A 25,060-nucleotide genomic window follows, 5' to 3' on the forward strand; every position below is an offset into this window, starting at 1 on the left:
GATGATCTGTGGCACAGGCTCTTGGAACGGTCGGCCCTTGCAAAGGTTTTGTGGATTCCACCAATGCAGAGAGTTGTATGCCCGACCGCTCACCAACACTAGGTCCTTCAACTGTCCGTGAGCCTGAGTCCACTGACGTGCTAAGCACTCCTGAAGCGAACGCATATGTAGTCTCGCGTGCGGGACTATGGAGATGCAGGAGGCCATCATGCCTATCAACTGCATGAACACTCGTGCTGGAAGCGAGTGTTGAGGTCTGAATTTTTGTATCAGCAATTGAATGCTGCTGACCCTCACTAAATTGGGCTGTGCTGTGGCTGCCAGAGTGTTTATTGTCGCACCCAGATACTGCCGTATGTGGGCGGGTTGCAGGTGGGACTTTGGGTAATTCAGTGAGAATCTCAGATCGTGAAGAAAGTGAATGGTATGGGACACGTGGGCGGCACACTGCTGGGCCGACTTTGCCTGGATGAGCCAGTCGCCCAGATAAGGGTAGACGTGAATGTTTTGTCTCCTTAGGTGTGCTGCCACCGTCGCCAGGCACTTCGTAAACACCTTGGGTGCCGTGGTGACCCCAAAAGGCAGAACCTTGAACTGGTAATGCTGGTTGTGGAAGGTGAACCGGAGGTATTTTTTGTGTGACAGGTGTAGCAGAATATGAAAATACGCATCCTTCAGATCTAAAGTTGCGAGAAAATCCCCCCGATTGAGCAATGGTAGGACTTGCTGCAGGATCAGCATGTGAAAGTGCTCCGATAGGATGTACTGATTGAGGAGTCTGAGGTCCAGAATGGGTCTGAGGGACCCGTCCTTCTTTGGTATTAAGAAGTACAGGGAGTAAACTCCTGTGCCTCTTTCTTTCACAGGCACGAGCTCGATTGACCCTTTTTGCAGCATGACGAGGACCTCCTGCTGCAATAAGTGCAAATGCTCGGCGGACATAGGACGGTGTCTTGGGGGTATGTTGGGTGGAGTGGATGTTAACTCCAGACAATAACCGTACTGTATAAGCTGTGTGACCCACCTGTCTGTGGTGATGGACTTCCAGACTGGCAGGAACTGTTGAAGTCTCCCCCCAACAGGTGTTGCGTGGTCGGGGGGCAGTGACAAGGCGTCACTGTTTGTTAGTGGCGGAGGATCTGGAGTTGTTGTTTCCACGACCTCTGCCTTTGGCGCTGTTTCCACGATATCCACCTCGACTCAGTTTGGTGTATGTGGTCTGCGTGTTGCCTTTATAGAACTGTGTGGTTTGGGAGAGCTGGCCTCTGGAAATACCTCTAGTGCTTGAGAGACGAAAAGAACCACCCCTGAACTGCTGGGACTGCAGAGCCCCCATGGACTTAGCAGTTTGTGTCCATTTTGATTTTCTCCAAGGTGGTGTCCACCTCTGGGCCAAATAGATGATCAGGGTTTACTGTCTGATTGAGAATGGTGGTCTGTAGCTCCGGCTTGAATCCTGAGATTTTGAGCCAGGCATGTCGTCTCAGCATGACACTAGTGTTGATAGCCCTGGCCGCGGTGTCAGCCGTGTCTAGTGCACATTTAATAGAAGCATTTGATATCAGCTTCCCTTCTTGGATGAGCATCTCAGCTGCCTCTTTGTATTCGTCTGGCAGGTGCTCTAACAGGGTCTACAGTGTGTCGTAGTGTGCCCTGTCATACCTTGCTAGAAGTGCTTGTGTATTTGAAATGCGCCAGATATTGGCCGCTTGAGCTGCCACCCTTTTCCCTGATGCCTCAAACACCTTAGATGCCTTATCTGGGGGAGGAGCATCACCCGTTGTTTGTGAATTAGCCCTCTTCCGGGCATTAGAAACAACAAGAGAGTCCAAAAGGCAACTGTCCCTTGATGTAAGTAGGGTCACCAGGTGCCGGTTTATACTTCTTCTCAATTCTAGGGTTTATTACCCTGGCTCTGGTAGGCTCTTTAAAGATCTCCCCAGCATGCTTCAAGACACCCTTCAACATAGGCAGAGTCTTGACAGTCCTCTCTGAGACGGAAAAGGTGTCAAAAAGAAAGTCCACTTCAATGGGGTCAGCATGGAGCTGGACGTCATGATTTTTAGCTGCCCTTCAAATGAGGGCATTAAACGCAGCTGAATCCTCTGTAGGCGACGTTTTTACAGCATACATCTGAGTGTCTGGGGTAGAGTGAGGATCACCTGGGTCACCAGCAGCTGCCCAGGGTATATTGGTATCATCTGGCTCAGTGTAGACAGGATAGCTGTACTCATCATAATCACCTTCCCCAGTGTCCACATCTGAATGAGTGGGTGAGACATTATGGCCTTGTGGAGAAATTGGTTCCACAAGAACAGTGGTCGAAGTGGAATCCTTCTTCCTCTTCAGTGGAATTTTGTAGGACTCCATTGGCTGTTCAGGGGCAATTTTCCGCTTAGGAAGGGAAAGCCTGCCCGTTTCGGCATCGATGAAATGTTCTTGTTGTTCTTCCAACAAAGATTGTCGATGCTTTAAGGCCGGGACCACAGTCGTCGACTTCGGCACCGAGGACACCTTCTCGGGCACGTTGGTGACCATCCTAGGGGCGAAAGCCTTTGGCGCCACTTTTAGCGGCAACGTGAAGTGAATGGGCGTCGACGCTTTCTGAGGTTTATCGACAGGCTTCGAAGGTGGAGGATCTTTTGGCCCGACACTCGAGGCCTTGTCCTTGATGCGCTTTAGGGAGTCTGCACTTGCTTGGAGAAAGCGGCGGACGGCTGCATCGAGTCGATGGAATCCTTCGAGGCACCACTAGACGTGCACTTCTGGGTTGTGGCGCTCTTGGCCTTGTCGACGCGGAGTCTCGAGAACCTTCGGATCAGCGAGCCCTTTGTCGGTGTCGACCGTCTTCGGCGCCGATTTGCTCGGCTCGACGGTCTTGACCTTAAGTCTTTGGTGTGCCAGACTTGGTCTCGACGCCCTTTTACTTCGTCGGTGCCGACAGGTCTGAGGGCTTTGATCCGACCAAAGCAATACGCACTTTTCGTTTTGAGGGGGGCACCAGTGCTTTCACTTGCGTCAAGACCGGTGTCTTCACTTTCGGTTTCGATTTCGCAGGGTGCGGCTCCTTAGCAATGTCCGTAGCCGAGCCCGAAGGCGGGCCGTAGAACTCAGTGAAAGATCTTGGGTAAGGCCTAGTGCCGATACCTCAACCTGAGCCTTTTGAAGCGTTTCGGCCCCAATGTCAGTTTGAGTTAGCTCCTCACTCGAGCTATCTTCCATGGCCCCAAAGGCCCCATCGTCGTCTCCTACCTCGTCGACGACTACTTCCGCTTCGAGCATTTCAACGTCCGCGTCGTAGTTGTAATCGACCTCTGACGCGGGATTCGACAGGTTCTCACTAACTTCCCGGTCAGCTCCTTCATCATCCCCGGCATCGAAAATGTTCACAGGCGCCGGTGCAGTCTGCTGGGCCTCCTGGCGCGCAGCGCGACGATGCATAAGAGTCTTCTTGGATCGAAAAGGGGAACAAGCCATGCAGCTGGCTTCATCATGATCCGGCGACAGACTTGTTGCACACCAGGTGGACGTCGATGTGGGGATACTTGGACTTGCACACGGGACATCTCTTGAACGGACTCCGTTCCATGATGGTCCGCCGATAAGGTCTTTGGCGTCAACTGGGCCTTCAGTGTCGAAAGCACGCGGCTCTCTGGAATCCGGCTCGAAACTGAGCTGGAAGAATAGGGCACCGAACGCAAGACTATACCGACGAAAAGCTAAAGGCCTTTTGGCCTTAAGAAAGTTTTATATCGATTCCAACTAGAGTGAACCAATATACATCCGAACCCAATGGCGGAAAAAAACAATCTGAGGATGGAGTCGATGCCCATGCGCACTGTAGTCCAGGGGAGGAGCCACCTATCTCGTGATACTTCAAAGACTCTTCCAGGACAACAATGTGCGATCATCCGGACCCAACACTAGGAGGCTATCTATGCACAGATATGAATTCAGCAGCCCACATGCCTCGATCCAGTTCATGTACAATACATTGTATATACTAGCAACAAAATCGGAATAAAAATGCACAGAAGGCAGCAACAACTTAAATCACAAATACTACTTTTACTCTCGCAAAGTTTAGGTATTGTATTTTTGTGATTTAAGTTGTTGCAGCCTTCTGTGCATTTTTATTCCGAGTTTGTCGCTAGTATATACAATGTATTGTACATGAATGGTTTTTACATTTGTCCAAAAAAAATTAATATATTGTTTTTATAAATTTGCCATAACGTCTGATGTGTTAACGCACTCTTTCTTTGGTCAGTAGCAATTACCCTTAATATTGTATGCAAGTGGCTTTGAGTGACTGAGTTGATAAGGGGTGTTTAATTAATTTCCAAAGGACATTCCTTTGTTGACTCTTAAAACGCCCAACTGCATCCAGGCTTATGTTAAATCAGAAGCCTATGAAAACAGACACTAAGACCTTGTTGCACTTTGAATCACCTTCCCACCGCTTTTCAGTGGAAATCAGTAAATGCAGCATATTAAAGGGACTGACTTCCAAAAAGGACTCTAGCACAAATAAACCCCAGCACTGTAAGGAGGTGGGGCAAGTGGAGGGGGGGGGTCGAAGGAATGAGAGAAGGGAGTGGGCAGTCTACGTTTTTAGGTCGAGTGTCAGCGAAAGACCTATTGTTTTCGCTTTCCGGGGAATCTGAGACAGCGTTCGGTTACGCGCCTCTGCTGTCTCAGATTTGCCCTCGAGGGCGCACACGGCGCCGTGCACATCCCCTGCCTCCCATTCACAGCCTCTCTCAATCACACACACAGCCACGCATGCGCGCGCACAGACACATACACCCACGCAGACACAATGCATCGGGACACACACACGCAGGCATACGCACGCACACTGCATACACACACGTGCACACAGACACACATGCCGCCGTCGCCCCCACCCTGCCCCACTTACCGCCTCAGCGGCCTCAGCCACCACTACTGACTTCTGCTCCTGGGCCATCCACTCCGTGGGTGCGGGCTTCGCAGAAGACGGAAGTCCCGCCCCAGGACAGGTGTGACGCTCCCGAACTTCCACTTTCGGGATGCGCACGCAAATTCGTGACATTTTATCTCTGCAGCATTCATCATGCGGTGCCGTGCGGGAGGAGGAGGCTTTGTGCGCAGTTCTGAACCTTGCTCTTCCTCTCTCATCCACCCTCTCCCATCCCCTCTCTCTCTCCCGTGTTGCTTTTTTTGTTGTTTTTTTACAAATTAAGCACTGAAAAAACGTACTTAGCCCATTTTCCCATAAAGTTGAAGGGTGTGTGCACCACAGCGGATGTACCGTGCCTGATTCCGCTAAAGCCCACTCCCACCAGCCGTGGAGCTTCGTCGGGTTACTTAGGACAGACTTAGGTCTCTAGGCGCTAGCGACAGCAGCTGCTCGCAGCGACCTCCGGAGAGTGGCTTAGACGGGGCCTTTAGCCCTGGGTCTGGAGCATGAACTGCGGCTCCGGATTTAGACCCTTGTTACTTGTGGAGTGTCTGATGGAGGTGGAATAGTGCAGGGAGGTGGGAAACCCCTTTCTCGACCCTTTAAAGTGCCTGGATGTTGAGACGCATCTCCCCACTGTATAACACGTACTTGCATCTGCTGTAAAACATGACAATTGGGATTTTAGTGGCATGAAAGCTGAGCCCCACCCTCATCCCCCCTTTAGCCCTCCTCCCCCTTTCTCTCCCGGCCTCTTAGTCATCCAAACTCTACTTTCCAGGCAGAGGCCGCTCCCTCAAAGAGTTTGGGGTAATACGCTGGGCGTGCTAGGTAACGGGACGAAGTTTGAGGGAGGTGACATGCAAATTGTCGAGGGAGATTGGCGGCTAATTAAATCCAGACATTGGGGGTGGATAGCTCGGCGGGCAGGGAGCCTGCCGGGCTGTACGTGAGGGTCTTATGAACAGTAATGTGAAGGCGGGGAAGGGATGTAACGTAACCCAGATGTGCCGGGTCTGGGGTCCCTCCTCCACAGCTGGGAGTCCCAGAGTCCGGCTTTTCCCCAGTCCTGGAGCGGGGGCTGCCGCCAGCACCATGTGGGCGAAGTGCGGGCCCCCGGCAGCCCTCCTGCTGCTCCTGCCCCTGCTGCTCCTCCTGCCCCAGGGGGCGCGGGCCTGCCCCAGCCGCTGCCTCTGCTTCAAGGCTACCGTGCGCTGCATGCACCTGGGTCTGGACGCCGTGCCCGCGGTGCCAGCGGGCACCGGAGTGCTGTGAGTACCTTGCTGCTTCCTGGTGTCAGTGTGTGAGTAGAGTACCATCATGTATAAAGTCCCCACCTCTTAGTGATTACATTGGTATAATGGGAGTGCATAAGTGCCTCTGTATGTCATTGGTTGAGTACCTCACCCTATATGTATGTGCAAGTCCCTTTCCCTGTATGCATGTTAGTACCTTACCTTGTATGTTTGTAAGTACCTCGCCCTGTATGTGAGTAACTAACCATGTATGTATGTAGGTCCCTCACCCTATGTGTATGTTAGTACCTCACCCTGTATGAATGTAAGTATCTCACCCTGTATGAATGTAAGTGCCTCACCCTGAATGTATGTGAGCGCCTCACCCTGAGTGTATGTGAGCGCCTCAACCTGTGTGTATGTGAGTACCTCACCCTGTGTGTATGTGAGCACCTCACCCTGTGTGTATGTGAGTACCTCACCCTGTGTGTATGTGAGTACCTCACCCTGTGTGTATGTGAGTACCTCACCCTGTGTGTATGCGAGTACCTCACCCTGTGTGTATGCGAGTACCTCACCCTGTGTGTATGCGAGTACCTCACCCTGTGTGTATGCGAGTACCTCACCCTGTGTGTATGCGAGTACCTCACCCTGTGTGTATGCGAGTACCTCACCCTGTGTGTATGCGAGTACCTCACCCTGTGTGTATGCGAGTACCTCACCCTGTGTGTATGCGAGTACCTCACCCTGTGTGTATGCGAGTACCTCACCCTGTGTGTATGCGAGTACCTCACCCTGTGTGTATGCGAGTACCTCACCCTGTGTGTATGCGAGTACCTCACCCTGTGTGTATGCGAGTACCTCACCCTGTGTGTATGCGAGTACCTCACCCTGTGTGTATGTGAGTACCTCACCCTGTGTGTATGTGAGTACCTCACCCTGTGAGTATGTGAGTACCTCACCCTGTGAGTATGTGAGTACCTCACCTTGTGCGTATGTGAGTACCTCACCCTGTATTTATGTGAGTACCTCACCCTGTATGTATGCGAGTAACTCACCCTGTATGTATGCGAGTACCTCCCCCTGTATGTATGCGAGTACCTCCCCCTGTATGTATGTGAGTACCTCCCCCTGTATGTATGTGAGTACCTCGCCCTGTATGTATGTGAGTACCTCGCCCTGTATGTATGTAGGTAGGTACCTCGCCCTGTACGCATGTACCTCAAGCTGTATGCATGTAAGTACCTCAATCTGTTTGTATGTTAGTACCTCAACCTGTATGTATAGAAGTACCTCACCCTGTATTTCTATGTAAGTACCTCACCCTGTTTGCCTGTTAGTACCTCACCCTTTTTGTATGCGAGTACCTCACCCTGTATGTATGTATATGTAATTACCTCACCCTATGTATTAGTAAGTACCTCACCCTGTTCGTATGTTAGTACCTCACCCTGTATGTATGTATGTAAGTACCTCACCCTGTATGTATGTATCTCACCCTGTATGTAAGTACCTCACCCTGTGCGTATGTGAGCACCTCAACCTTTGTATTAGTAAGTACCTCACCCTGTATGTATGTACGTCCCTCACCCTGTATGTATATGAAAGTACCTCACACTGTATGTATGGAAGTACCTCACCCTGTATGTATATGTAAGTACCTCACCCTGTATGTATATGCAAGTACGGCACCCTGTATGTATATGTAAGTATCTCAGCCTGAGTGTCAGTAAGTACTCCAGGCAGTACAGTGATGCCAGTCGCCCCCACCTCTGAGTGACTCCTCACCGCACATGCCGCGGTGCCTGTGGGTGTCTGTGCGTGAGTACCAGATTCCAACTGGACGTAGGCACCGCCGACTCTGGCGTGGCACAACCCTCGCTCCACAGTAGGCTTACCCAACCCATTACATTGGTGTGCAGAGAGTACCTAGTATTCCCTAGTTAGCAGTGCATGAGAACCTGATCCGAACTGTATGTGAGGACCGCCGCAATGGAGACGTACTCTCCGCCTCTGTGTGAGTACCACCTCGTGCATCGGTGTGAGAGTACTGCTTCCGGGTGTCAGTCAGTGTTTACATACTACATTTTCTATGCAAGTTACGTGATGTGCGTACCCTCCACCTAGCACTGAATGTTCCTATAATGTACCTATGCACCAGTGCATTGCTTTCTTCCCCGCTCTCCAAGCTTCTTTTGCAGTCCTTCTTTCTGCTGCTTCATGCCTCTTTCTGCATTGATGTCAAGTTCACCCTTACAGGCGAGACACATGCAGACAGTCCTGTTTTCTTTAACCCAATAGAACATGTTTTAAAGGCCTATTCCTGCAACGGAAAATACAAAACTTCAAAGTGCTAGAATGAGTCTGAAGGTGTCACATAGCACTCCTTTGTTTTGTGAGCTATTATACAATTTACAAGCATGCCTAATACAGATATTAGCTGTATTTATATAGCGCCATCAGTGGATATATGGCACTAGGCAGGTCTATTGTATGCCCCTCTCTTGTTGAGCTAATGCTCAAGTTTACTTTGAGTTATATTGGAGCATGTGCACACTATTATATACAATCTAAGGTACGTAAATACAACACATATCGTATTACAAATGCTATAGGTGTCACATTTGCGAAAGTTACAACTATTGGCATTGTAAATGACAAAGCTATTAATTTTGCTATTTTCAAAACCAACACATAAATAAAATATTTGTCATTTACAATACCAATAGCTCAAACTTTCCTAATGCAAGACCTATTGCATTGCAAATGCTTGTTTTTTCTTGAATAAGTATTGGTCACATAAAGCAAACATATCACATATGAGAAAGCCTCTGTGTAGTCAATGTCGGTAGATACCCTATTGCTGAAGACCTCACTACGTCCCTTGATGTCAACACTCAGGACCCTGGGAAGTCATGTTTCATCATTGGTCATCCCGCACTCCCCAAAGAATCCTCTAATGGCAGGTAGGTTGAGTTAAGGGTACTTTAGGTGAACTGGACTTTAGGTGGCTAAGGAAGAATTGACACCATTGGCGGTCTCCGGAAATTATAAAAAGGAACCGTTTCTAGAAATTGCATCGTGCTGGCAGTTAAGCCTGCTTCTAAGCATTAGGTTTTGTAGTTGAGCTAATTTAAACAAAAGTACACCCTTTAGCTGATTGACTGGGAGAGCAGCGCAGCACACAGAAAGATCTGACCTCACCAAATGTAGAACACCACTTTATAACAAGTTACTGTACCTATTCAGTATTAGACTGGTGCCAGCAAGAACTATTAAGGCAGCAGTTCTGTACAACAAAAAATACCCAGCATACTATCTAGCGCTGGCTGTGACAAGTGTACTACAATTTATGCAAGACACTGGCTGATGGCTGAATGTGTCTTTGTTTCAAAAGATGAAATGTAGGGTGCTGGGAAACTCAAGAGAAATCAAAAGGATGACACTCAAGTTATACTGGGCAGATTATCTTTGGGAGCTTTTGGCCTTTCAATTGTAGTTAAAAGAAAAGACTGACTAATAATAACAACAAAATTAATAAAGTTTTGTCACGCACTAAACAAGTCCTAATCATGGAGAGGTTTGTTGGGTGTTTATTCCTGCCGATCTCACCATCTTAGCACTTCTACAAACGGAAGAAAAGAGGATTTACACGGTAGAGGGTTATACAGCGACTTAAGATCATGCCTAGAATGCGATCGCATTCTTTACTCTTTTCACTGAGGAGTGTTATTTATTATTCCATTGAGGTTTATGCACCAACATTACATATAAACAAGAACATGTTTTATTTTTAAACATTACAAACACATAATTATCTCTGGCACCTAGAAACAATTCAAGATAATGAGGTGCCTGAAGATCGAAAATGAGGTGAAGCACATATTATTTGACTTACCAAAATTGAACTCTTTGGCTTTTCGTCTTGATGTTTCACAAGGTGTTTCAGTAACAGTCACAGTAGTGATTACGGGTTTTGGGGGAGTGGCTGTGGTGGTGACAGCAGTCGTTTTTGATCTCTTGCTGGGAGGGAAGTATTCTTCATCTTTGAAAGATAGATACATCAGATAAGCTAAATGTGATTACAACATTATGAATTATGACACTTTTACATTTAACTGCAGTTATATGGTTCAATATCATTGCATGGTTACAAATTAATTATGCAATCTTAAGAGATTTAATTGCTATGCTTATTTATTTATTTAGAAAGTTTTATATAGCGCGGACAAGATCTTCGCAGATATCAGAGCGCTTTACATAGAGGGGTACATGATAGAGCATAGTCAAACAGATAAATCAATAGATCAAACAGTACAAATAGGTGGCTGCAAAGCCAATCATGTGAGTAATAAGACAACTCATACAAATAAGCAAAGGGGTCAAACATCAGATACAGATCGGTGCAGGGTATAAACAGAGTTCGAGATAATAGTTCAAGTGTATTTAGCCATGAGGATAGCTTTTACTTCTTTTTTAAAGAGTGTAGTGAAAGAGATAAGCCTGGTTTTGGGAGGGAGTGAGTTCCAAATCCTAGGCGCCATTCCTGAGAAGGAGCGCTTATATGTTTTTTCCTTCCGGAATCTTCGAGGTTTCAGCAGAAGATTGTTTGTGCCTCTAGTGTTTCTAGCTCCGCCCGAGATTGTCAGTTTCTGAGCGAGGTAGCCGGGTGAGTTTAGGTGTACCGCCTTGTGTGTCATGCAGGCGATTTTCAGATGTATTCTGGCTTCAAAAGGCAGCCAATTCAGGGATTTCAAGTCAGGGGTAATATGGGAGTGCTTTTTCGAACCAGTGATGAGTCTCGCTGCAGCGTTTAGAGAAGCTCTTAGTGGTGCGGTTGTAGTTAGGGGGAGTCCGCAGAGGGCGGTGCTGCCGTATTCAATTCGAGGGATGACTAGTGCTTGTACTGCAGTTTGGAAGTCTTTGGCTGGGAGGAAGGGTTTAAGTTTCCTCAGAGTATTGATCTGAAAGTTCGCTCCCTTTGTTGCCTTGCTGATATGTTGCTGCATGTTGAGATTGGTGTCGAGTGTTATGCCTAAAGATTTTGCTGAGTCCACGATGGTGGGTTGGACATTGAGCGCGGTTAGGTGTTTAAGCCATATTTGAGTGGTGGAGATCTTCGCTGGAGGTGAGATCAGAAGGAACTCTGTTTTCAGGGCATTGAGTTTGAGATGATTATCGGCAAGCAAGGATTGGGTGCATCTGATCGTTACATGAGATTGGGTGCATCTGATGCTACATAAGAGAATATGATTTGTTACATTCACCAAGTTATTTTCTCATGTGATTGAAAATATAATGTGGATGCCTCATGTTCCCTCCTTACAGCCTGGACATTTCTAGTACAAATGACAGGGCAGCAATAATAATAACTCATTTGGTGTCCTAATTTATCAACTTCATGGTTTGTCAGAAAGGTTTACGTCGTCAGCCTGATTCTGCCACAGAAGTCAACTTTAGAGTTTCTCGCACTAGTAGGTACAGAATAAAGGTCAGGCACCTTATTGGTAAAGAGGGCGGGTCACATTAGATGCTATAATGGACACTAATGCGGCAGTAGAGAAAGTATTCAGTCTGTAGAAATGGCTCTCCGTCACAGATTTCTGAGCGGAGGTTCAAGAACATTAGAACACCGAATATCTGCAAGCCCCACAGCAAAACCAGGGATCCTTTTTTACATGAGGTCAAATAAAAACCTTTTCGAAAAAAGATAACATGAACCGACAATGAACCTACGCAATTAAAAGGAACTTTAACAGTATTTTTTCTTGACAGGCTGAGGCTGCTGTTCATGCAGGTTCAGAAACAGACTGTGCCCAGGATGAGACCATATCCTTGCAAATGCCATGGAAAATTTCCTCTGAGCACTCGTAAGTGGCACGGTATGGGCAAAGCCTATGTAGAAGTCACTTCCACACGCCGTCAGTTACTTTGAAGGATGTTTTTCATCCCCAGACGCTGAGCCCCACAAACAATTTGGCTCTGTGCAGATTCCTAGACTTGGAATCTTTTTAATAGATATAGCCTAATTCATGGAACGGGGAGAATGTGAGGGTCAGTGAGACATATGCTGTCAGTCTCTAACAGAAAGAAGGTTACTGAAAGGTAGTAACTTTTTCTTCTGATACAGACTTCTAACAGCAGATTCCGCACCTTTTCACAATATAAAAGGTCAGTATCTATTTATTTTTTATTTATTTTGAAAGTTTTATATAGCGTGGACAAGATCTTTGCAGAGATCAGAGCGCTTTACAAAGGAAGGGGTACATGAGGGAGCATAGTCGAACAGGTAAGTCATTAAAGCTAGCAGTACAAAAGGTGGGCAAAGCCAATCATGTAAATCAATAATACAAGTAATACAAATAAGCAATGGGGTCAAACAAGTAATACTGATCAGTGCAGAGTCTTTAAAGAGACCGAAATGATAGTTCAGGTGTATTTAGCCATGAGCATAGCTTTTACTTCTTTCTTAAAGAGTGTAGTGGAAGAGATGCGCCTTGTTTCGGGAGGGAGTAAATTCCAGATCCTGGGTGCCATTCCTGAGAAGGAGCGTTTATAGGTTTTTTCCTTCCGGAATCTTCGTGGTTTCAGAGTTATTCGGATTTGGGTCTGTAAATTGGCACACACCAAGAAGTCTTGTAGGAACATGCAGACAAAATGCCCTTCTCCGAGAACCTGGCTGTCAAGAAAGTAGTGCTTTGTGAATGTAAGTTACATTAATTTCAAATCGGGCATCAAGTCTGGATTAATGCAATGAGTCATTTGATACTTTACATTACAGTATCAACTTTAGTAGTCCCAGTAAGAAGCTGTCAGCTTGCATCTCTGTACTCGACAACAGGGCTATTAGCCTTTTCCATAGTAAAAAGAACAATTGCAGTTTTTAGTATTGGAACATATAAAGGTACATGTTCCATTGTTTAATATAAAACACCCTGCCTTCGGGCTCGTAGGTCTTGCCTTAGGGTTGACTTGCATATATTCAAAATTAAGACATAGCTTTGGCATTGCCTTAAATGGCAAAGTTGAGTCAGCAGTTTACAACTGCTTTTCCAATCTGCAGTGACAAACTGGGAGCCATGTTTTACCTTTGTCACACTCCGGGCGGTACAACCAGTGCTGCAGTCCATGGGGTAACCCTCCAACTTACAGGCCACGGATACTTCAGTATCATATACTAGGGACTTATAAGTGAGCTAGCTGATGACAATTAGGGATAAGCAAATCAAACATGTACAGTTTAAGGTCATGGGCACAAGCACGGAGAGTCGAAAAACTAGCAGCATCAGTCCAAAAGTTTGGGGATGGTCATATAAAAAGAGGCATTTCCTTACACCAGGCAGTATTGCTTTGTGAATGTAAGGAGCAGGTCCCACTTAGCCAGCTGACCGATGTCGAGGCCACCCACCCTGCGTCCCAACACATTGGTTGCAGCCTTGGTGAAGAGAACCCTGAATCCTTCTACAGGTTGTTTCTTCAATAATGCATAGCAGATGTTAATGCACAGTGCCATCAATCAAAAGATGGTTCTCTCCTGCACAGCCTTTCTCTTATTTTCTCCGGTGAATGCAATGGAAAGTTGATTGATCATTCAGCCGGTAATCGTTAGTATGATAGAAATAAAAAAGAACGGTTCTCTTTGAATCCAAACAATAGTGCCTCCCCTCTTTAGAGGAGTCAGAAGCAACAGGGAGAAAGGAGGCACAAGTTCAGAGAACCAGCTTGGCCAGGTAGAAGTTAGTGTACAGGTCTGGAAAAGGGTCTGAAGCTCCCTCACCTTCCAGGTCGCTGTAATCAAAACTAAAACAATCATTTACAATGCAACGGTCTCGCCTTTGCAAAAGTTAGAGCTATTGGCATTGTAAATTACAAAAAATGTTTTTATGTGTTGGTTTTGAAAACAGATAAATAAATGGCATTTTCATTTACAATGCCAGTAGCTTAATCTCTCGCAAATGCGAGCCCTATTGCATTTGCACACACACACACACACAAAGAGCCACACACACCCAAAGAGCCACACACACACACATCCACAGAGCCACACACACACCCACAGAGCCACACACACACACCCACAGAGCCCCACACACACAGAGAGCCACACACACCCACAGAGCCACACACACGCCCACAGAGCCACACACACACCCACAGAGCCACACACACACACCCACAGAGCCCCACACACACACCCACAGAGCCCCACACACCCACAGAGCGCCACACCCCCAGAGCCACACCCCCAGAGCCACAGAGCCACACCCACACCCACAGAGCCACACACACACCCACAGAGCCACACACACACCCACACAGTGGAGAAGTGTGGCTCACTGGTTAGAGGAGGCAGACCTGGAAGCAGAGGTCAGCCCGGGACCAGAGTTCAATTCCCGGCTCGGCGGGTCTTGAGTCCTAAAATGTCCACGGACTCGACAATTCTCGCTCCGGTGCCAACTCGATTCACAGGTTCACACTCTGCGACTCTGGGCAATAGCTTGCTTAATCTCCACAACGGCCCCTCGCGGTGGGATGCCTGGCTTTCACCTTGTGGATACCCTGCCGGTGTTATCTCACAGGGGAATACCAGGACGGATTCCCTAAGCAAGCGCTTAGATACCGGGTCGGTGATTTGCGCTATATAAATACATTTACACCCACAGAGCCACACACCCACAGAGCCAAACACAGAGCCCCCCCCCCCACATACAGAGCCCCCCCCACACACACAGAGCCCCCCACACACACACACAGAGCCCCCCCACACACACACAGAGCCCCCCCCACACACACACACACACAGAGCCCCCACACACACAGAGCCCCCCACACACAGAGCCCCCCACACACAGAGCCACGCACACACAGAGCCACGCACACACAGAGCCACGCACACACAGAGCCACGCACACACAGAGCCACGCACACACAGAGCCAAACACACACAGAGCCAAGCACACACAGAGCCAAACACAGCCCCAGAGTCGCTGTAAATTCCTGGCGCAAACTTGCACAAAACCTCAAAATCCTTAATAGGATTTAGAAAAGCATTACTTTTGATTGAAATTTGTAGCACTATACAGCTCGATGATGATGCTGGTGATCAAATAGAACCCTCATCTGACTATCTTCAAGAGGGGACGAGGAGCAAAACCAAGGCCCAAGTGATTGGTTCTTTCATAAATGATAGTGATGAGCTAAAACAATAGCATGGAATATACTGCTAGTGATTGAGTAATTCAAGCATTTCCACGTGTCACTTTTATTCTCTCCCAGGAATCTGCTGCCATCATTCTCACCAAAGATCCCATTACTTGTTAGACAGGTGGGCTGATAATTGAGAAAACAGGTGTAAGAGCTCATATGTTGAGTAGTTCTTTTTCAATATGCATTGCTGTAAGTGTATGCATGTTTGTGCTCACATCAATAAAGGGAGAATTTCGAAAATATTTTATAAATGAATCCACCTGCTCTGGCCACTCCCCACTCCTCTCCCATCCTGCAGTCCATCCGTTTGACTCACTTCGTGTGTGTGTGTGTATATATATATATATATATATATATATATATATTCACTGAAAAAAACATAGGTTTCACACCAGTTATAGTTAGGAATTAGCATTCAAAAAACCTATTAAATTCACTGAAAAAACCATAGGTTTCACACTAGTTATAGTTAGGAATTAGCATTTAAAAAACCTATTAAATTCACTGAAAAAACCATAGGTTTCACATCAGTTATAGTTAGCTGGAAATTTTACTGACATAAAACCATTGAAATTCCACGTTATAGTTAGTTGGACTCACTATAACTTGCGCGTGTAATGCACTGCTGATGACGTCACATATTACATCACTCATGACATGGTCAGTGACATCACTCATGACATCACTGATGACACCATCCAGTGAATGTGTGCCTTTCTGAAAAATAAATATATGTTTTATATATGTATATGTAAAGGTCAATGGAAGAATAAATGTTTAAATAAGTGTCTTAAAGGATGTTTTTAAAAAAAATTGATTGGTTAACTGGCTTATTAAGTGTATTTTAGTGAATACGTATATTAGCGAATATTTTTTAAATATTTAAATGTTTGTATCAGTGTTTCACTTTGTGTATAAGTGGCTGCATGGGTTGGTGAGTAGCTACATGTGTGTGTATATGGGTTATTAGATTTTTTTTAGTATCAGTATGAGTGCCTGTATGGTTTGGTGGGGGTATTACTTAGCACATAGATGCATCAATGACTGACTCACTGTATGTGTTTGGAAGACGGCATATGTGCAGGACTGTATGGATGGATGAGTGTGTATATGTGTGTGTTAGTGAGTGAATGACTGTCTCACTAGTGTCTTTATGAGTAACTACATATGTTTTAATCTAGTATATGTGAGTATTGATGTATATAAGTGAGTATATGTGATAGCGAGAGATTGTAAAAGTTCCTGTTTAAATAAGTATGTGTTTCGATAAGTGATTGTTTAAGAGAGTAAGTATGTGTAAGTTTCCTTAGAAGTAAGGTGGTAGTGTGTGTATAGCTGTATATGCAAATAAATGGATGTTCAATAGTTTATTTGCATGTGTGAGTAACTTTTGGAAGACTGTAGATGTGTTACAGGATGTATAGGTGTATCACTACATATGATGAGTGAGTATATGTATGAGTGACTACATAGAACTGTTGGTGAATTAGTGGATGTGTATATAAATGGTGGCATTACTGAATTGGTTGTTGTAACTGGTATGGTATCTCCTTTTTCTGAAAATGTTACTTTCTATATTTGAATATGTGTTTCAAGGGTTACAGTGAAAGGAGGTCTGTTACTGTCACAAGGATGGTTTCATCAGTGATGTCATGAGTGATGTCACTGACCATGTCATGAGTGATGTAATATGTGACATCACCAGCAGTGCATTACACGCACAAGTTATAGTGAGTCCAACTAACTATAACGTGGAATTTCAATGGTTTTATGTCAGTAAAATTTCCAGCTAACTATAACTGGTGTGAAACCTATGGTTTTTTTCAGTGAATGTAATAGGTTTTTTAAATGCTAATTCCTAACTATAACTGGAGTGAAACCTATGGTTTTTCAGTGAATTTCATAGGTTTTTTAAATGCTAATTCCTAACTATATATAAGGCCCCAAAATTATATTTTTTTCTTTGAATTTCAAAATTGTGTTAATAGCAAATGTCTATAGCTGTAAAATTAATATTTTTGAAAAGGAATGAATCCTATATTTTATTTGTATTTAAAACAATTTTTTTAATGTACATATATATATATATATTTTTTTTTACCCTGGAGCGCTCCCAGGGCGCGCCCCGGTGAGCGCCCCGGAAAGCGTAGTCTTTTGAAGCGCCCCAGGGCGCGCTCCGGAGAGCGTTCCGTTAGCGCTATTGCTGCGAACGAAAACATCATTGTGACGCATCGCGTAGCCGCGTCCACGTGATATGCACGGCGTAAGCGCACCCGGAAGCACTCGAGCGAATACGATCGCGCAACGTAAAACTGTGACGCGCTTACGCGACGCGCACGAGGGCGCGCCGCGTAAGCGCGTCGGTCATGTGACCTAAAAATAACACTTTTTATTGGTGCAGAACAGTTGGTTACATAATGATGAAATCCCTGGTCTTGTGACCTGAAAATAACACTCCTCATTGGTTCAGGCCTTTTTTTTTTACAAAATGATGAAAGACCCCACCTTTTTTCCTTATTCTGACTTTGTCCTTTGACTTAGGAAGACCTGTTTTGCAATCTTTCAGTATATTTTGTACTTTGAAATGGCTTCAATAGCAGCAGCAGCTGGAGCATCTGCACCACCACAACCACCAAGAGGATCACCACAAGATTACATTGGTGGTCAACAAGATGAGTAGGAGGAGGAGGGGAGGAGAAAATGGCTGCAAGAACACAATACCCCATACCAGCCAAACCACACATTGTATGGGAGTTTTTTTCGATCCCAGAGGGAAAGAAAAAAGTAAATGCGGCCAAGGTGACTTGCCTAATCTGTGGCGTGGAACTTTCCAGGGGAAACCCTAATAAGAAATACTCTTTCGGAAACAACACCATGATTCGCCACATGCAGCACAGGCATCCAATCAACAATTCTGCTGCAGAGATGAGGGAACTGGCCAGTAACCTTCCCCAATCTTCAAGCTCCACCTCCCAAAGAAATCAACCCACTCCAACGGGACCAGAGGCAAGGGAGACGATCCCTAACATTCAGCCACGGTTTGGGGATTTCCGTATAACATGTATACATTGTGGTTAGAAAATCTCCTATGGTGAACTGAGCATAAACCTCATCGTCCTTGCTGGGGACAACCACAAATGGCCCAAAAAAACGTAATTTTTTCTTATTTTTTTTTCTGCTCCAGTTGAGCCATTCTCAATTCCCTTTTTTTTCGTTTATCCCCATAAAAATACCAAAAAAATATATAAAATAGTTCATAAAAGCCAAAAGAAATACAAAATGTTCCAAAAACACCAAAAAAATATAAAACAACAAAAAGAAGAAAAAAAACAGTTCTTTTTAGAACTACCTCCAATTTATAAAAATAGGCTACATTTTTTAATAACTCTGTCATTCTTCTTTCCCCATGGGCCGCTCCCCGGTGCGCGTACCGGGCGGTCCCCCCGTGCAAATCAAAAAAAAAAAATGGTCATTTCCCCCTTTTTTTTTCCACCTCTTGTGTCTCTATCCTACCGAGACAAGATGGCGGCCGGTCCTGACTGTTTCGAATGTTTACAGACACCCGAGAGCCTATCAGCTTTCCGTGCGCACCTCGTGTGTCGCGCCTGCTGCGCTCCCCGGGGCGCGGCCATAGATATATATATATTTTTTTAACCTAAATTACTCAAAATCCACTGGAGCACATATCTTGAGACCTAGCAAAGGCACATCTGGCTACCAGTCCCTACAATTTTGCCAAGTTTGGTGGAAATCCATTCAGCCGTTTGTGCTAAAAGTCTGTTTGACCGCCCTATGGAAATTAACCTGGGGAAAACACGTTTTGGGACCCCCCTTTTATCTCGGCCCCCGCTTGACGAATCCCCCCCAAACTTTCAAGGAAGGACCGGAGCTCCGCGAGGCAAATTTGAGGAAATTTTCAGGCAGATTCGTCAACAGGCGCCTAAGTTATTCCAAATAGAATTTTGAGATTTTTCATTGAAAGAAATCCTAACTATAACTACCTACTGGCGACCGCCAGTAGGTAATATATATATATAGCGCTCCAATTCCTCCTCATTTACAAAGAAGATAATACAGCACTCGAAGGGTACATATCACATCAGTCACGCTAGATTTATTTTGCGGAAGGGGCTCGCGCAGACGCATTTCGGCGTGCTGCCTTCGTCAGTGTATGTTACACAGTTAACATCACCGGCATACTGTTGAGGTTTTCCAATGCTCATGAACATTGACAAAGGACTAACATCACCTTGTTCAAAGTGCGCGCCATCTTGGAATGACATAAGATAAATTATATATCTCAACCTTTGGATAGATTTAGATGTTATACAGCCCACAAATGGGCAAAAGCACCTTGAAAAGGGTGATGGACATATTATTCAAATTGTTCATAACAAACAAGAAATTAAGCCGTGGATCGGCTAATGTCCTTCATCATTTAATGTCAACAAATTCATCTGTATTCAAAGATACATATCTATTTCATACTGAAAATGTTTTATTTTTTTTAAAAAGGAAAAATTTACATTCAGGTGCGTCAAATTATTAGCAGCAAAGGGAACATGACATTTACATTTCATGATTCAACTCTATGAATAAATCATAATGAGTTATATCTCTGCATGTTATCAAAGACCATTAGTTCGTAAAAAGATCAGAGGATCAGTGAACCTAGATAACCAATTCAGAGAAAAAACATACGTCAGCTAAGACAAATCCATGTTATTTTTTGAGACATTCCTGATTTTTGATTTTTTTGATCCATATACTGATAACACAGTTTACATGTGCTAAGATATTCATCTAGAAAACCCTAAGATTCCAAAGTTCATAATTCAAAAGTCAGAAATTCATAAATTCAGGAAGAAGATCAGATCAAATCAAGAATTGAGAGTAACTAGAACAAAAGCAAAAATACACAGAACAATTTCCTTGAACAAGAGGGCAGCCTATATAGAGATAAGGTGGGGCTGGCTTAAGTCCACACTACCAGTTTCTATTTCTACAGTGTTCAAGTTCTTTTTACATTACTGTAGAATATATCTCTTATTTTCCTAGATGGAATGCCATCTCTTCCCCACTGTTAAGACCTTTGGGATGTTTCGTGGAGAGGTCTATTATATATCTTGACTCCAATCTTCGGAGTCGCCTCAAGCGGTCACAGCCCCTCACATTTGATGGCACAATATCTAATCCAAAATATTGTAGTTTGTTGCGGTCTCGCCCTTGTACATCAGCAAAGTGACGAGCCACCGGATAGGCAGGGTCTGCTTTGTCTATGGCCCTAAGATGTTCTAATATTCTTAGTTTGAGCTCTTTGATTGTACTGCCGATGTAGCGGAGGCCACACAGGCAATGCAAACAATAGACCGCATACTGCGTACTGCAGGTGATGAATTTGTTGATTATGATTTTCTTCCCAGTCTCAGTTATTATGTACGACACCCTTTTACTACCTACGCACACTTTACAGCGGCCGCAAGGGTAAAAGCCTTTCTGTTCCCGTAGAGTATTAACTCTAGGGGCAGATTTTTCAAAGTGGCTGGTAACGAGCATATCTCCAACTGATCTCGCTTTGCAGAATGTTAAGAGTGGGTGAGTTGGTAAGTCCTCCTTGAGCACATTATCGGTTAATAGAATGTGCCAGCTTTTCTTGAGCATCACTCTAAGGTCTTTTGCCCCTGATGAATATGGGGTGATTAGCCCGAATTTCCCTTTATTGTTGGCTCTTTCCCACGTCCTCCCCGAATAGGATTGGAAGTGAGTAGAGTCCCTCTTTTGATCTTCCTTACTTTTTTTCAGTGTCTTTTGCAACAGCTTATCGCCATATCCCCTGATCTTAAAACGGGATACGCCTTCCGAGGCAGCCGCCTCGAAGTCAGAATCTCTGGAACAGTTCCTTCGGAGCCTCAATAGCTCTCCATTAGGAATACAATTGATGAGTTGGGGAGGGTGGCTGCTGCTGGCAAAGAGTGTACAATTGCCAGCAGTCTCCTTCCTATACAGGGTAGTGTGAAGATGTTCTCCCTCAATGAATATTCTCAGATCCAAGTACTCCGCTGCCACCGGACTAATTGAACCCGAGAAATGCAGATTCAAATTGTTATTTAGTATCCTTACATACTCTTCTGCTGTGTCTCTCCCACCGCTCCATACGATGAATAAATCATCGATGTAACGATGCCAACACACCGTTTTTCCCTCCCCCTCTCCGATCTTACAGCTCCTGGGCACCTGCTCCTCCCACCAGCCTACGAACAAGTTTGCGTAGCTGGGGGCAAAAAAAAACAACAAAATATATATATATATATATATATATATATATATATATATATATATATATATATATATATATATATATCCTGTACTCCGTTTGTCTCCAAGCTCGCGCAGCTCGCACAGCCAACAAGCAGACTCCGGACACTGACCTCGAGGTGCTTAACAGATCTTTATTTGGCAGAAAGAGTCACAGACGTTTCGGCTCAGCGGAGCCTTGATCACATGATGTATATATGTATATATATATGTATATATATGTATATATATATATATATATATATATATATATATCTTCACCCTAGGATGCCTCTGACATGAAGACGCCACTCCGTATGTGAACAGGTACAACCTTCTTTATTGCAAACTGCGCCCAGCGCCTGTTATTTTCAAGGGGTCCCAACGCGTTTCGAAGCGTCTCGCTTCTTCATCAGGGGATGGCACTCATTGAGAGCGGATTGTAACTGCAGCCCTATTTGTCCATTGCGCATGCGCCCTCCAATGGGTGCATGCTGGGAGCTGTAGTTCGTTAATTCTCCTTCGGTGGAGTCCGTATTCTCAAAATAATTCCGTGCTTTCAGTCCATGTTTAACTGCCCTCCAGTGGGCTACAGACACAGTGCCCAGTTTTAATTTAGCAGTTCACTCACGCTGCTTGTCGGCTGTCGGATGGCAGTCCCCGCAGACCCGCACTGACCTTTCCAGCGGGCGGTGCATCTTCCGCGGTTGAGGCCACCGCGTATAAATCTTCACCCTAGGATGCCTCTGACATGAAGACGCCACTCCGTATGTGAACAGGTACAACCTTCTTTATTGCAAACTGCGCCCAGCGCCTGTTATTTTCAAGGGGTCCCAACGCGTTTCGAAGCGTCTCGCTTCTTCATCAGGGGATGGCACTCATTGAGAGCGGATTGTAACTGCAGCCCTCATTTGTCCATTGCGCATGCGCCCTCCAATGGGTGCATGCTGGGAGCTGTAGTTCGTTAATTCTCCTTCGGTGGAGTCCGTATTCTCAAAATAATTCCGTGCTTTCAGTCCATGTTTAACTGCCCTCCAGTGGGCTACAGACACAGTGCCCAGTTTTAATTTAGCAGTTCACTCACGCTGCTTGTCGGCTGTCGGATGGCAGTCCCCGCAGACCCGCACTGACCTTTCCAGCGGGCGGTGCATCTTCCGCGGTTGAGGCCACCGCGTATAAATCTTCACCCTAGGATGCCTCTGACATGAAGACGCCACTCCGTATGTGAACAGGTACAACCTTCTTTATTGCAAACTGCGCCCAGCGCCTGTTATTTTCAAGGGGTCCCAACGCGTTTCGAAGCGTCTCGCTTCTTCATCAGGGGATGGCACTCATTGAGAGCGGATTGTAACTGCAGCCCTATTTGTCCATTGCGCATGCGCCCTCCAATGGGTGCATGCTGGGAGCTGTAGTTCGTTAATTCTCCTTCGGTGGAGTCCGTATTCTCAAAATAATTCCGTGCTTTCAGTCCATGTTTAACTGCCCTCCAGTGGGCTACAGACACAGTGCCCAGTTTTAATTTAGCAGTTCACTCACGCTGCTTGTCGGCTGTCGGATGGCAGTCCCCGCAGACCCGCACTGACCTTTCCAGCGGGCGGTGCATCTTCCGCGGTTGAGGCCACCGCGTATAAATCTTCACCCTAGGATGCCTCTGACATGAAGACGCCACTCCGTATGTGAACAGGTACAACCTTCTTTATTGCAAACTGCGCCCAGCGCCTGTTATTTTCAAGGGGTCCCAACGCGTTTCGAAGCGTCTCGCTTCTTCATCAGGGGATGGCACTCATTGAGAGCGGATTGTAACTGCAGCCCTATTTGTCCATTGCGCATGCGCCCTCCAATGGGTGCATGCTGGGAGCTGTAGTTCGTTAATTCTCCTTCGGTGGAGTCCGTATTCTCAAAATAATTCCGTGCTTTCAGTCCATGTTTAACTGCCCTCCAGTGGGCTACAGACACAGTGCCCAGTTTTAATTTAGCAGTTCACTCACGCTGCTTGTCGGCTGTCGGATGGCAGTCCCCGCAGACCCGCACTGACCTATATATATATACACACACATCCATTTTGTTGAACAACATAGCCGCTGTGCAGTGGAGTTTTCAGGATTATATATATATGTGATCAAGGGCAGTTCCTGCCCGAAACGCGTCGTGCCAAAGAAAACTTGTAAAAAGGATAATAAACTTACCTGTGACACTCGTAATTCTGCGTGGTGGTCCGTGATTCCTGTGGTCAGAACCGATTCAAGCAGAGCCCTGGTCATAATATATATATATATATATATATATATCAGACACAAAAACAAAAACAAAAAGCAGGAGACGGAAAGACAGGAGATGGGGAGCAACAGGCACAAAAAACAGAAAAACAGAAACAAAAACAAAAATACAGATCCAACAGGCGCCGATGAACATTACAGAAAAAGACAACACAGTAATAAACCTATCAAACATGGAGCTAACCAAAGATGAACTGGAAATTTTGTCACTAGGCCTGACCTATTGCAATGATACAAACTTTGATTATACACAAACGAGGATTGATCTCTTCCTTTATGTAAGAAAACTAAAACTGCAAAAGTATTTCTACAATGTCAACGCAACCACAACAGGGGCAGGATTGAGCAGTGAAACAACTAATACACTGAATGTTGAACATATGGAAACACTACAGAACCTAATTGACCTAGAAATGGAGAATGAAGGTATGAATGAGGAAATCACACCCAGTGGGGCAGCAATGAGTTCGGATATTAACATTTGGCAACCAGTGAAAACCGGTTTCAAACCAAAATCAATTTTTATGCCAACAATGCCAAAAGATGGACTGGATCTGTTTGCAGAATATGTAATAAAAGACCTGAAAGAACTCTCCATTCTAAGCACCAAGCAGAGGTATAGGAAAAATGAAGACCAGAACAGAAAATACAATGCATTAATGGAGAAAATCAAATCCAGGCCGGACATCGTAGTAAGATGGTCCGACAAAGGTGGCAATATTGTACTCTGGCCACTGGAGATGTACAATGCGGAGGCACTTGCACAATTGCAAGACAGGGAGTGCTACACAAGGATCAGTCCAACCCATTTGGTAGGTATCCAAGAGAGGTACCATAATGAACTGTATAAATGGAGAGGGGAAGGCTTACTGAGCAAGAATGAACTAGAATTCCTCAAAACAGACTATCCAGTAACAGCACAACTGTACCTAATCCCCAAGGTGCATAAAAATGAGAAAGTGCCTCCGGGAAGACCAATAATTTCAGCCATAGGAAGCCTCTTCGAGAATACGAGTGTATACATTGACCACTTTCTCCAACCAGAGGTCAAAAAACTACCAGCATATATAAAGGATACGGGTGATTTCCTAAAAAAGATATTC

At 45.4% G+C, this 25,060-nt stretch overlaps 1 protein-coding gene across 4 annotated transcripts in view; it reads right to left on the minus strand.

Moving 5' to 3' along the window:
- The window catches only part of GTF2I (general transcription factor IIi), a 1,434,650-nt gene that overhangs the window by 934,003 nt on the left and 475,587 nt on the right, over positions 1–25,060 (minus strand). For all 4 annotated transcript variants that reach the window (XM_086954596.1, XM_086954597.1, XM_086954594.1 and 1 more), the window contains one exon: positions 10,079–10,225. In XM_086954596.1, the coding sequence (XP_086810722.1) occupies positions 10,079–10,225 (147 nt within the window). The remainder of the gene's footprint in view (positions 1–10,078; positions 10,226–25,060) is intronic.

The sequence above is a fragment of the Lissotriton vulgaris genome, chromosome 2_1, assembly GCF_964263255.1.
Source record: "Lissotriton vulgaris chromosome 2_1, aLisVul1.2, whole genome shotgun sequence".
Classification (NCBI taxonomy): Eukaryota; Metazoa; Chordata; class Amphibia; order Caudata; family Salamandridae; genus Lissotriton; species Lissotriton vulgaris.